Source organism: Excalfactoria chinensis, chromosome 8 (assembly GCF_039878825.1).
Source record: "Excalfactoria chinensis isolate bCotChi1 chromosome 8, bCotChi1.hap2, whole genome shotgun sequence".
NCBI lineage: Eukaryota > Metazoa > Chordata > Aves > Galliformes > Phasianidae > Excalfactoria > Excalfactoria chinensis.
The window spans coordinates 15,436,871-15,450,846 of record NC_092832.1 but is presented as its reverse complement, the minus strand read 5'-3'; the positions used below and the strand labels follow the sequence as shown (position 1 = coordinate 15,450,846).

The following is a 13,976-nucleotide window of genomic DNA, read 5'->3' as shown; positions in this document are numbered from 1 at the left end:
GGCTCAGTTGTGCCCTTCCTGCCATCACTGCACTGTGCCTGGTTTGCTGTTTTGGGGCTTGGATCCCTGACTGCAAACACAGGGTGCACTCAGCTGCTTCTGGGGGTGATACCAAAATGATTTCCATACTGATACCAAATTGGTGCTGTTAGGAGAGGTGAGACAGTTGCTGTGGCATCGTGCAGGGGGGGTCCGCCAAGCCTTAGTAGGGCAAGGTAGGAGCAGGTGTTATGTTACTGCCAGTGGGCCAGGTCTGTCCTTTGTGCATCACCGCACTGCAAACCTTGCAGGGACTCGCACGTGTCCCAGCGCAGCACGCTGTGTGGAGCTCAGGGCAGGTGTCAGCAGGGCCTCACATCCCCGAGGTGCCAGGTCTGCGGCTGCCGTGCTTTGGTTTCTGGTTTCAGAGGCAGCCCAGCGCTCGCTGCCCACTCACGTACTGACAAACTCATTTCAGAAGTAGTTCGATACAACTTCTCCAATTTTGCAACGCCTGGTTGTTCCTATTTCTCTCCTGTTTCCCGAGGCTCTTTTCCAAAGCTATCTGCGGAGCTGTTCGTCGCCTCCGCCACCCTCTCCATCGGCACACCCCGGCACACCCTTGTGGGTAGGAGGAGTGGAAGCGGCCGCAGGAGCCCGACGCCCCGTGCCCGCGACCCCGAGGAGGCAGGCGGGCAGTCAGCCAACCAGCCCCCTCCCGCAGGTAGGCGCGGCGGATGGAGCGGCGCCTTTAAATCGTCCGCCATGACGCGGGCGGAGGTTGGTGGGGGCCGTGTGTGGCGGCGGCGTCACGCGGGCCGGGAGCCAGGCGGGGCCGCTGCCCGCTGCCATACGGAGCCGCCTCCGAGCGCCCCGCTGCCGGCGGGGGGCTGGCGGCCGGGGGCTCCGCCGCGCCGGAGCAGCGCGTAGCCATGCTTCGGTTTAGTTGCCCGTAGGTAGGTCCGTCTGTCTTGCTTCCCCCGCCCTCCCGCACGAAAAAAATAATGACAGTGTGGTGCCACGCTGCCTGCCGGAGATGCCCGTAAGGTGGTGCACGCGTGTCACGCAGCGCCCGCCGGGAGCCCCCCAGGTGCGGGCGGGGTCGCGGCTGCTCCGTCCCGGCCCGGAGCCGGCGGCTGTCAGCGTGCCCTCACCTGGGCTGCGCCGAGCGGCGGCCGCGGGCAGCGCCGAGTGCTCCGGGCTCAGCGTGGAAGGAGCATCCACAGCGGCAGTTTGGGTGCTGCTCTCTGGTGCTGGTAACTGCCTAATAAAGGGTTCCTTTCTTTCCTTTTCTTTTTGTAAGCAGCGGCGTTAATCGCTATCGTTTGCTTTTGCAAAGTTTAAGCTGAAGAGCGCGATTTCCCTGTTCTGTACTTCCCCGAGCTCTGAGACGTACCGCCGGCGTCCATTAACGCTACAGCGGGAACATCCCGAGCCCGGGGGTAGTTACGGTGCTCCCCGACATAGAAATGCCTTTGAGAGCAGAAGGAGGAGGCTGGGCTGCTCTCTGTGCCTTCCTTGGGGCGGTGAGAGCAGCCAGCGGGCTGGCTTTCCTCCCGTGTCCTTTGTACGGTCCTTTTCCCCTCCGAGCTCAGCGTGCATAGAGGAAGCATTGCGAAGCACAGGAAGGATGGGCTGACGGAGAAGGTGCACAATTAGGCCTCAGGAGTTTTGGACTCGATCAGTGACTCGGCTTGCCAGCTGGTTTGTGTCTGAGGTAGAAATTGCATTTCTCATCGGTGTTTTAGATCCCCTTTTGTAAAACAAGGGCGTAGGTTTCCAAGCCTTGTTAGGAGTAGTGCTTCTGCTCTCGGGATCCTCAGTACAGCAGGGTGATTGAAGGCACTGTGAGTGCGCTTGGTATCCAACCATAGTCATATTGCAGGCTGGTCTTTCTCTACGTAGCTTAGATCAAAATTGTTTCAGTTTAAAAAAGGATTGTATGTGATGCTTTGTGTCTGAAAATCAAGGAAGGTGCATTTCCTGTGTTCAAAGCACAAGCAAACTTTTCCTAATTAGTTAGTTATTACTGGCTTTACCAAGGTTCTGAGGGAAGTGGTCTTCTGCAGTGCTTTTGCTCTCAGGTGGAAACAGTTGCATCTCTATAGAATACTTGTTTCTGTTGTGTTACATTCCTCTTTTCGTACCACCAGTTACTAAACACAGTTTTTTTCCTGTTGATAGCTGCTGAGGAAACCTCTCTTCTCCATGCTAACTGTTGACATGGAAAACAAGGAAAATGGTTCTCTGGATGTCAAAAAGTAAGTGATTCTTTAGAGTTTGGTTTATGTAAACAGTATGTGAGTTTTGATTGTATTTTTCCATTGACTTAATATGCTTGGCAGGGGTGGGGACCTCCATCTTTGCTTGTTTCTACCAATCTGTGTTCTCAATTATTTTTATTGCATTTCTACTTTGAAATAAAAGAATCTAGGGCACTGAAGTGATTTAAAGTGGCATGCAGGATAGTACAGCAATGGAGAAGAGCAGAAGCTAATAGTTGGTAGTATTCCTTTTTCTGTTGTTATCTTAGTTAGAGACCAAGGCAAGTGGTAGCACAGCAACCAATACTCTGCCCATGTTCATCTGTCTGCTGTTGTGGGGAAAGCTCCTCTCACCATCCACTTTGACTGACAAGGTGAAATTCCTAAGGAAGGACTTACAAAAGTCAAAGCGGCAAATGGTGCCTAAGGTGTCTGTGTGCTTTCTAGAACCAGTGCCTGAAGGGGAGAAGTGTCCCATGTATATGTCTGCTGTCAGTCAGTCCCTGCTGACTGCCCAGCCATCCTGAGCTGAGAAGCAGCACGTGTCCCTTCTGAAGCAAATATTTTAAGCTGTTTGCTGAAGAAGCCCTAAACAGACCTTCTTCAGACCTATGGTGGGAATACGGGAAAGAAAGGCATGATGTGCACTGCTCTGTGGTTTTCTGCAGTTTGCTGTGCTGCAGGCTAAGGAATAGGAACTGTTTTAGAGGCATTTGCTTATCCTTGAAGGTCATCAGCTCTTCAGTTGGGATTGCTACTCCTCATCTAACTTACTGTCTGAAAAGTGAACTTTTGTGTGGAAAGACAGCTATATTGTATTAGGCCTATAGATGCTCTGTTGATAAGTAACACAGGGAAAGGAACCAGAAAGAGTTTATCATCTGTCCTCTCAGACTGCTGCAATTCTATGAAGCTGCACCTCATTCTTGTCCTTCAGATTTCTTTGCCAGGAGTTGTCCATGAAAATATGATAATGGTTAGGCTCCCTGTCACCAAGTAATATAAATAATAACAACGGTCTCTTCAGGATACTGTTGAAACACATGATTATGACACAGCATTAAAAGATTTGCTGGTAGAAAATGAAGTTTGTATCTTCCACATTAACTCGGGGCTCTGGCTCTACCACACCAATATAAAAAGCATTTCCCTGTTTAGTGACCATGCATAGATTATGCCTATCAGAAGCCGCCTTCAGTTTTCTTCTGCACCTAAGACTCCATGGCAGAGGCGAGAAGGGAAGCAGTCAGAACAAGGACAGCTTACATTTAATCATTTTCCCTCAAGGCTTAGGTGATAAAGATACAACTACTAATTGTCTTTTTAAAACTGGTAGTGATTATAATTAAATAGAGCATAAGCTGTGGTTTCTAAAGTAAAGCATATAGTATGTATGTGTGCCTGTCTACTAAGGAAGTATTTGGCACTTTCTTGAAGTGGTTATAAATAGCTTGGATAAAATCTGTTTGTTCACAGTTATATTCTTCCAGGCCTTGCTGCTTTGGCCACATGATGGCAATAAAGGTACAGGGATGGTAGTAAACAGAAAACGAGTCAAATCTTTATTCATTGTTAGCACACCTAGTATCTGATTATAAAACCTAACGTACTTGCTCTCTTAAGGTTTGGGGGAATCCAGGATGTCTGGCATAAACTGGTGTATGGCTAAACTGTGGCTCTTATATATTCCCTTTTCTTGTCTAAAGAATAGAGCTGTGTGCAACAGCATGGCGAGGAGAAGGCTGTCTAGAAGCCAAATGAGCATCTGTGTGGGTAGATGATTTAAAATCCAGCCAGCCCCCGACAGTATGCCACATGCCTGTGAGTTTTCTGCAGCTGTAGCTGTGGAAATTGGCTCTGCTTGAGGTCTGACATGATGCTATTCCTTGAGGTAGGAACTTGCTGTTATTCCTGGGGTTAGGAATGACTAAGGTGGAGCTTGTGTAGGTATTGCAGTTGGGCCTAGGGTGGGACTAGACCAAGTTCTGTGTTCCCTAGCAGTAAAAGAAGAGCTGTATGAAAAACTGATGCACTTGGGTTGAAATACATTGTGGGGGATCGCAGTCAACTCAAAAAGAAAATGCTTTGGGAAGTAAGCAAAATACAGTCAGGAATTTTAACAGATTGAGTCTTTCATTTACTGTTTAGGATTCATAAAATTGTTCTTTGAGCATATATATATGTATTTTAATAAATACTGAGTTTTGGGGGGTTCAGTTTGTTTATTTACATAGGTTTTGTATGGTGCTTTCCACAGCATTTTATTTCTTAAGCCTCAGAATGTGCACGACACCAAAAAAAGAACACCAAACCTTCAGGTGCAGCTCTGATAAGTTGGATAGTCTCATTTAAAATTTTGCTGAGTGTTGCCTTTCTCTGCAATCCTAATCAGCAAAGTAATTCATAAAGTTGTTACTTCATGAGCAAGAAACTCTGGCCTTTGCTCCTTGCTCTGAAATATGTATATATTCTATGTGGTAAGTGAAAGAAACTGCTTTTAAAAGGCCAACTACGGCATACAGTGTGATATTGAGGCTGCAGCATGAGTCTCTAAGTTTGCTTTCCATTTGGTACTCTGATCTGCATGGTTTTGTTATTTCTTCATTAACATTGTGGTTCAGTGGCAGTGGAAAACATCTGTGCAGAATGTCTAGCTGGAGAGGCATGTTGTCAAAGTTTATTTGAAGACTGACATCCTGTTCTTCATCCTCCTACACTGCTGTAGGACGGGCAATCAAACCCATCTTGTGTTTCACCAAGAGTCTGCAGATACACAAAGGTTATCTGAGCTAACACGATGACAGGCTGAAGATAAGAAATGCAGGGTAAGAGTAGCAACATGAATGATTGGTTGGTCTTGCTACTGTGGAAAGTAATTGCTTGAGGTCAATCACAGAAGAAATCTGTTCTGATTGTGTTGAACAGATATTTTCTTGCATTCTTAGTTATTTAGAGTGTCTCTGGATTTTTCTAAAGATAAGTCAAAAAGATATTTTGGAGGGCTCTGTATTTTGAGCAATTAATTCAATCACTGATGCCTCAAATTTCTTGTGTTGTGAGCTAAAGGTAGTTTCTAGTAGTGTTACCCATGTTACAATATAGCACAATCTCATCTTGGAGAAGACTAATCTGCATACAGCAATTCTATATAAATGCTTGATAGCTGAAAACAAACTACAGTCTTGAAAGACCACGTACCTCAGACATGGTAGCCTCTGTTCTGCAAAGGCAGCGCATTCACAGGCAAAGCTCCTGATTGACTGCCTTTGGCTGATGTGAATTTTCATGTACTTCTTTTCTGAAGGGAGGAGTATGTCACTTATCCCTGGTATCAGGTCTTTGAAATGGAACAGAAAAACAGTGATTCTTCTCTATTGGAGTAGTGGCAGGTGTGTTGAAGGGTACTATTCCGGGAGGAACAGAGAAGGAAACATACATGGGTTGTCTACAAAGAAGCAGCAGATACTCTACAGACAAGTAGTGATTATTTGTTTGGATTTGTGTATTGCAGTTCAGTAGAAAATGGGAGACCTCCAGATCCTGCTGACTGGGCTGTTATAGATGTTGTGAATTATTTCAGGACAGCTGGATTTGAAGAACAAGCCAGTGCTTTTCAAGAACAGGTAAGTCTGCTTGGAAACACTTTGATTGCCTTCACCTTTTCCCATTGCGTGTTTTTGTGACAGACTTGGTGATATACCCTGTTAAATGGGAAAATCCAACATTAGGTGATCTGGTATGTTATTGGATGAAAACTTGTGGGAGTTTAATAGTACCATGTTACAGGATAATGTGGATAATGGGATGAAGTATGTTTGAAATGTCATCTGAAAGGTGAGGAAACTAAACAAGTTTTCTCACTTGGACTGGTTTAAAATGTGAATGGTAATTTCCTTCTTCCTGAGTATACTGTGCAAATACTCTCATGAGCATGTCTGTAGGACTTACAGTCTGATGAAGAGATTGGGTCTTCATTTCTGGGGCTTGTGGAAGGGAAGTTGTAGGCATCAGGAAGACCTGGAGAATTTAGATCCTTGAACTGAGCAAAAGCTACGAGCTGGAGAATTTCCATCTGCCTTTATATGACAAGGAAAGGATACTGAAGAAAAATGAGTTAAAGGAACAGCATGGACTGATTTCCACAGAAAAACAATTGTGGGAGCATGCATCAAATTTCAGAAATCATTGTTACAACTTTAGCCTTTTCGATACTGACCCCAGAGTTAGCTTCAGTAGACTATATGGCATCAGTTAGTCTCAGTATAACAGGTGCCTACATTACACATGCACTTTCTGATGCTAATGAATGGCTTCTTTTGTCAGTTTTGCAAAGAGCATAGCTGTCATATAGCTCCTTGGTAACTTGCCTGTCAGCACATTGTTAAAATATATTAGTGAGGAAGGATAGGGCTGTTTGCTTACTTGGCTTGTGATTTGCTTGTTCCATAGAGAAGGATCTTTAATCTGCAGATTGTCAGTTCAGCACATTCTGTAATAAATCTGTAGGTTTGTGTGCAAGTACCAGGAAATTTATTGTCATGATAGTTTGGATGGGGCTTTGGGCAACTTGGTCTACTGGACACAGCTGAGTAGCTGGAACTGTAGGTGATCTTGTAAGATCTCTTCCAACCCAAACTCTTCTGTGATTCATTCTGTGAACTTTTGTGCTTAGTTATTGAAATGGATGTCTTGACTTTCCAAAGCCTGAGCTAGAGTAAGATATGGCCAGCTTTGCTGGAGAACAGTACATCTAAACTGAAATAGAGTTACTGTTGATCTTGCTGACCTTCTGCGCCTAGGCTATGAAGTCCCGTCTGATTGGAACTGATGAGTATAAAGAAGTATCTAAATTTAGCTCTTTGTTCTGGGAGGTGAGAAGCCTGGTGCTGGCTGGTTCCCTGGCAGGAGGCAGAGTGGCTTTTGCTGCAGCTGCTAATAATTTTTGAGAATTTGAAGATAGATAAACAAAAAAAAAAAAAAGCCTAAGTTTAACAATTCCTTAATACCAGCATTCATGTCTTCTCAACAACCCTGGAAACATGACATAAGAAAAACACAAGCCAAGTAATTGCAGCCTCTGGGTTTTTTCCTTATTCTGACAGATACCTTACTGACTTTCATCACATGCCTTAACCTCTCTACACACCAGCTTGCTTGTCAATAATACTGCAGTAATTACTACTGATCTTGCAGCAGCAAGGTGAGGCTAGCTCAGGAGTTCTGGCAAAGCAATTTGCAACAGCCTGATGGAAAATAGCATGTAGAAGTGACATGTACAGGTTTTGTTGGCATTCTGCAGTGAGGGCAAGTGGCTTCAGGAGGAAAGATGAAGTAAGCTTATTTTTAGCAATATATTGCCATGGCTCTGTTAGGTTGGATGGGTAGTAAGCTGCCACGGGCAGAAATATAGTTTTAGTTCTGCTGCTAACTCCACTTTATGCTAAAGCTTTGGAGAGAAGCTAACAGATGCCACCAAGATATAGCCAGGAAATGATAGATGAACTTTTGCAGTAGAAATCATTGCTGCTCCCTCCCACTTCTATTCACTTAGCAGCATAGAGAGCAGCAAGTACCTGGTTCTCCAGGCAAGAACCAGCTCTACCTGACCCTTCCCTGTCTGCTCCAGGAACATTCCTATCTCTATCCTCTTAACAGCAGTGTTGTTTTGTTTCCTCTGCACTGTTCAGAAGACACTAATTTTAACTCTGTATACTTACGGTATTTGTTATCAGGATCTCACAGGCTCTCCAGGTATGGCAGTCACAAGGTGTGCAGCTGGAACTGTGGCCATCTCTGGTTTTAAATGCCATTTGTTCTGCAGCTTGTCTGGGTCCCAGAATCTGAAATTTGTTTGATCTGCCACTGCTCTGGATATATACTGGAAGGGGAACGAGGCTGTAAGTGGTGAAGGGAAGTATCCCAGTTCACCTACAACACTGAGAAATTGTTTTCCACTCAACTGTTTCAGAAGGGTTAGCACAACAGTTTTCTTGCAAGACATCCATAGTTCAAAATGCAATCTCAAGAAATATTAATATGTTCAGCTTCTACGTAACAGTAACTAAGTCCACGCTTTTAATGAATCTAAATACATCTGGACTCACATGATGCAAGTTACTCAAAGGATTTTGTAAGATGTGATTTATTTATTTATTTTTCTTCTAAAGGAGAACAAAAAAAAACATTTTAAGGACTACAGAATGATTTTAATAACTGTATTGTAATTGCTGGCAGGGCATGATGATTGTATGATGGTTATACATTATTCTTTCTTGGAGTTTCACTGATGTCAGCAAGCTCTTTGAAAAGATTCAACTGGAAGATGTTGCCCAATATCCAAAACAATAACATCAAGCAAATTTTTCCAGGCAAGCAAAGAAGTTGGGCACACAGGATAACTAAAGAGAGAGGCAGACCAGATGTGGGTGAGAGTGTGAACATCTTCAAAGAACTATTATCTGCAAGTACATGGCTGAGGTTTCTCTAGGAGCCTTGGGAGCACAGGGGCCTTTGGCTTGCTCGAAGATGGAATCTTTGTGACGTGTCCTGAGATGTGCTAGTGCAATACCTGACCTTCACTACAGCTTCTTACCATTAGTATTGTGTTATGCAGCTGAGCCTAAGGAACCCAATGATAGTTTGCTGGCCCTTGCTGTGCTGCCTTACCAGAAGGGAAACAGGTTTGACATTAGCTGGTATCTGCTGCCATCTTCTAGCAGATCCACGGCATGGAGGAGCATGTGGGCATGCTGGCTGCTATACTTTCTTGTCAGCTATCATGTAAAACACTAGTTCACAGTCACTTGGAGAAAGAACAGACTTGATTCTTGAGTGGTCATGTGGGAATTTGCTGAAGACAATACACTGACTATTGCAGCTGAGGAACTACTGTTAGCTCTAGATGTGCAGAGGGATGCCTCTCTAGATGGCACTAAAAGGGCATACCAAAAGCTGGCATTGAAGTTGCATCCTGAAAAATATCCTGAAAACAGTGGAGTAGCAGAGAAGAATTTCATAGAAGTCTCCAAAGCATACAGAGTCTTACCTGATGCCAAAAAGTGGAATGACAATGGCAAACCTGTGGAAGCAGTTTTAAGAGGAAAGAAAACAAAAAGAGGTGAAAGTAAATCATAAAATAGACATAGAGATGTAACACAGTGGAATTTAAATACATATTTACTCATTCCTACCCAGATATGCTTAGAGGATCATTTTTCTTTTCAGTGAAATCCTTAGATGATCTACTTCCCAGCATTTCTTAAATCCACAGGAGCCCTGTGGAAGAAGAAGGGAAAGGAAAATAAATTCTCTCTACCTATTCATGGAGTTTCTCCTGTTCCAGGTTCCAGATTTTCTTCATTTGGATCCCTCCAAGCTGGAGGCTGTTCTTACTCCATAACGTCACTGAACCGCAGTGGAAAAGGCAACTTCAGATCAGTCGTATCAATGAGCAAAATACTCAGTGGTGTCAGAATTTCCACAAAAAGAATTGTGACAAATGGAAACAAGAAAATATCATCTGTTTTTAACTATTAACATTCTCAACAGAGATTGGAAGGAGGTACCTGTTGTAAATGGGTAAAAAGTTATTGGAAATGTGATTTTCTTGAGAAATACTGTTACACTGTGCTCTTCTGGAGGGATTAGCAGTTATATCTCTTGGTGAGGTTTTAAAGAAATTCCATTTCCAGCAGATATTTGGTTACATTATGCATTTTCCATCTATCTTGTATTTTTAAACTTTATCAAGTTATGAGAGAGATCAGTCTGGACAAGTTACTGTTGAACTCTAATGTGCCGCCTTTGTCTTTTTTTCACGTTGAATTGTAACCAGAGGTACAATCAGTAACATCTCCAAAACAATTTTTAACATTTGTAAGAAAGATACTGAAGCAGGACTGTTTTATGTGAGGTATTAATCTATGGTATTTATAAAAACACAAAATTGTGGTAATATATAGTAATGGACAACAATAACTGCAGGCATTTGAACTTGTTGGCTATTGATGCCAAATTCAATTTTATTTTTTTAATTAATTTAGAAAAGAGTGCAGCAAAGTGAAGTCCAGTGCAAGAGAGCATCATAACATTAAAGACTTCTTTGGGCTGTGGTGACCTTGTGAGGCACCAGTTGATGTGTTGCTTTGTAGGTGTAGCTGGTTTCTTGGGTAGCGCAGAGTGATTAAAGTGTGACAATATAAATAAAAGGATGGTCATGTGTCTGAAATGGAGGTGGAAGTTGTGAGATGTGGATTCTTTTTGATGCATGGAAGATCACTTACAGTTAATCTGAAAACATATGACAAGGTTATCAGATGGGGGGAAGAAAAAAGAAAAGGCCTTCAGGATTTCTAATCTAAATAGGTCAGAAAGCCAAGATTTGAACCAAAAAAAAGCTTAAAGAAAAAAAAAAAAGAGAGTGAGAAAAGGATGAAAACTCTATGATTTAAAAGCAGAATGTAGCTGTTGTGGAGATTCAGCCTGGGAAGTTGCTACCTCTTCCATAGTAGTTGAAGGAATTTCCTTTGGAGTGCTGAGCTCTGCAGTTGGATCCTTGTGAAAGTTCTGATTGCAGAAGTCTCCTTCTCCCCGCAGGATGTGTGGGAAACTGGCCATTTAAAGCAGGCACCTGAAGTTATTAGCAGGTACTGACTAGTCCAAACTTGCACACTGCTGTCAGTGATAATTTTGAAACTTGACATTTTGAAAATTTCACTGCATTCTCCCTGAGTGTGTCCTTTGCTTAATGGCTGATACTTAGGCAAGCTGTACATGCACCTATTAATTTCAAACAGATGTACAAGGAGGGAATTTTGAAATGAGGCTGGTTTGGGTTTTGTGCTTGACTAAATAGTACTTATGCATTAGTCAGCTCAGGTGAGCACGTGAAAAACCAAACAGCAGATGTTAGCAGCTGCAAACAATTATTCCAGGAAAATAAAAGGCTACTATTTCTGTTCTCACTGGTCCTCTTTAGTAGTCTTCCATTTGTTGCATGATTGTTCTCAGCTATTAGATTTGTATGTTTTCTTTATCAATTCTTTAATTCTTCTTATAGGAAATTGATGGCAAATCATTACTGTTGATGACAAGAAATGATGTACTGACTGGACTTTCATTAAAACTGGGGCCTGCGCTGAAAATCTATGAATATCACGTAAAACCTCTACAGACACAACATCTAAAGAACAACTCTCTATAGCGAATTGTCTAATTGGGGTCATGTTGTGCCTCAAACAGTAAATAAGCAATTTGGTTTCATGTGATGGAACTTTGTAAAGAGAGAATATATTAAGAATTTAAACCAAATTTAGATATTTATCCTATTGGATAGAGTTGGCAATATACTGTATACTGAATCTGAATTGAGAGAGGTGGTGTGTATTTTTCACATAGTGCATAATGATTTTCTCTTTTAGGGTTTGTCAGTGAGCATGTTGAGATAGCTACATCACTGTATCCAGAGCAAAAGGGAGGTATGTCATTCTCATTTTTGAGCCAGACATGTTCTTAACATCATTTATTTAAATACCAAAAAATCAAATAAAAGAAGAATAAAATAAAGTTTACGTGCATCTTTGGGAGAGGTAAACCATTGGAAGTATCTTCTGGTGTACAATAAAGACGTACTAAAACTATTATTACATGTAATTCTGGGACAGGGCTGACACTTGCCAACTCACCCTTTTTTGCAGAGGGTCCTATTTTGACCTTATTAAGGTTTATTTGTGGTATGCCGCAATGTTTAAAGCTGTACATAAAACTATCATAACCCCTTCGATAGCAGAAGGTGTTGCTGACAGGTGAAACTGGGTTGTGTATTTTTTGCTGTCCTTTAAATTTTTGGCTTGTTTTCACCTGTTTTTAACAGTAGCTCTATGTAAAGTATAGCTGGTTTTTAAAAGTTTGTGTTGCTTTGCAAACGAAAGAAATAAATCACTCTTCTTTAATTTATGATAACTAGTTTTCTAACATTATGCAGAAATTTGTTAAACAAACCTGCACATTTTTAATATTGTCTGTCTTTGGTGTTGTAATGGTTTGTTTGTGTTTGTTTTTTTTAATTCTTTACTTAACAGTTTGAATACTTGTTTTAAAAACTGAAAGAAACTGTCTTGTCACCATACATCTCTGTTAAAAGAGAGTCTTGTTCAATCTGTTTGTACCAGTTCCCTATTTGATAGGTTGCTTGCTATAACCCAATAAAGCATTGCTTATGTTTGAACTCAGTTTACTTTATAGATCTTTTTACTTTGTTTCTTTATTGTGATATACTGGATTTCCTGATTATTATTTTTTTTCTACTTCTCCATTAAAACAGTACCAAAACCTTCTGCATATTTTTTTTCTCTTGTGATTACTTTTAACACCACCTACCAAGATATTTAAAGACTTTAGTTTTGCTTTTTCTTATCCAGTGTTGCATGCTGTTGAAGGAGATAATTTGAAGCATTGGTTATATTCACCAGTAACATCTGTACTTCTCTTACCCCTCTCTAGAGCTGTCAGTGGTGCAGAGGTGCTCTGTTGGCACTGCTGCACTGCTACAGCAGAGTGGATTATCCCTTGGTGCCTGGGAGATAATACACAGGTACTGCTTAGCACTGTCCAGGCTTGCCATCTTTTCTGTTCAGAAAGCTTTGTGATAGCCTCTAAAATGAGATGCGGAGTTGCATAAATGAGACTGAACAGATGAGCTAGGAACCAGGAAATAGGAGGGAGAGTGTGCTAAAAATGAATATGGTATGGGCTGCAGTTGTGAAGGGATGGAGCTTAGAAGGGGGAGGGGCGTGGTGATTTCAGCGAAGTGCGGATAGCATTCTGTGACAGCAAGGAGAAACTCCTGTAACTTCCTGCCTTAGATAGTTGTCCTGCATTCGCTTTGATTTGGCCAAGTGCAAGGTAGCTGTGGATGCTGCAGTGGTAGGAGAGTTGCTTATGTTTCTGGCATTGCCATTTGAAAGGGATAAAGCCACGTGTGTATCTGCTCTATAGGTAAACCTCATGGCATGTGGAATGATAAATAAACTATATAGCAGCATGATTTCTTGTATAGTTTCTAACCTTTACACTGGAAAATGTTTATTTAAGTATGTGATAGGATTCTGGGGTGTATTAACCATTTTTCATCCTTTCCCTCATACTGTGCTTTCTTTAGGTATCTGTTTGTTAGCGGGTTTGTGACTCACAGTCTGAATTCTTGTTGCAATTTTATTGTTAATAGTTTGGTAGCAGCCAGGGATACCTACTGGGAGTAGAGAACTTCTGGAAGACTTCGATCAAATACAAAGAATCATCCCTGCCCTGGGGAATTTTAAGGTACAGTCTGTATCAGGCCAGTCAGAGGCTGCAGCTGCAAAATTACACATGAAATTCCTCTAATTATGTTAATACAGAATTAGATCTACTTACGGGAAGGATTATGTGAGGCAGCTGCCTGTACCTGTCTGGGTATTCCTACCTGCCCTGAATTTGTAGAATTGTTGTTGGAGTTTAATACATAGAGCTATGTTACCAAAGGATGAACTGAATATTCTCTTTTCCTCCATTTGAACAGTTACTTTTCTAAATCTATGGATGATACCAAATTAAAAGATGTTCACTCCAGTAGTAAAAATCCTTGCTGTGCAACTGTGAGGACTCATTTGGTGATTACTGAGTACTGTGCTTTCTTGTAAGGTGTTTTAATGACTGTTGTGGTTTAACCCAGCAGGTGGCTACGCACCACACAGT

General features: G+C 42.2%; 2 protein-coding genes across 5 annotated transcripts in view; both read left to right on the top strand.

The window, feature by feature from the left end:
* Positions 1–775: 775 nt before the first annotated feature.
* On the top strand, positions 776–12,577 carry SAMD13 (sterile alpha motif domain containing 13). Of its 3 annotated transcripts, none has more exons than XM_072343311.1 (4): positions 776–935; positions 2,164–2,240; positions 5,755–5,866; positions 11,302–12,577. In XM_072343311.1, the coding sequence occupies exons 2-4, from the start codon at positions 2,188–2,190 to the stop codon at positions 11,443–11,445; spliced, it is 309 nt and encodes a 102-aa protein (XP_072199412.1). In that variant the 5' UTR covers positions 776–935; positions 2,164–2,187; the 3' UTR covers positions 11,446–12,577. The 3 variants fall into 3 exon arrangements, with proteins under 3 accessions (XP_072199412.1, XP_072199413.1, XP_072199414.1); XM_072343312.1 differs by lacking the exon at positions 776–935 and adding an exon at positions 1,071–1,235; XM_072343313.1 differs by lacking the exon at positions 776–935 and adding an exon at positions 1,278–1,696.
* DNASE2B (deoxyribonuclease 2 beta) overlaps positions 5,769–13,976 on the top strand; it is a 28,807-nt gene continuing 20,599 nt past the window's right edge. The window contains exon 1 of one of the 2 annotated variants that reach the window (XM_072343310.1): positions 5,769–5,866. The gene's annotated coding sequence lies outside the window, so the exon portion shown is untranslated. Of the gene's footprint in view, positions 5,867–13,155; positions 13,239–13,976 lie in introns of those variants that run through there. The other variant, XM_072343309.1, reaches the window with a different exon arrangement.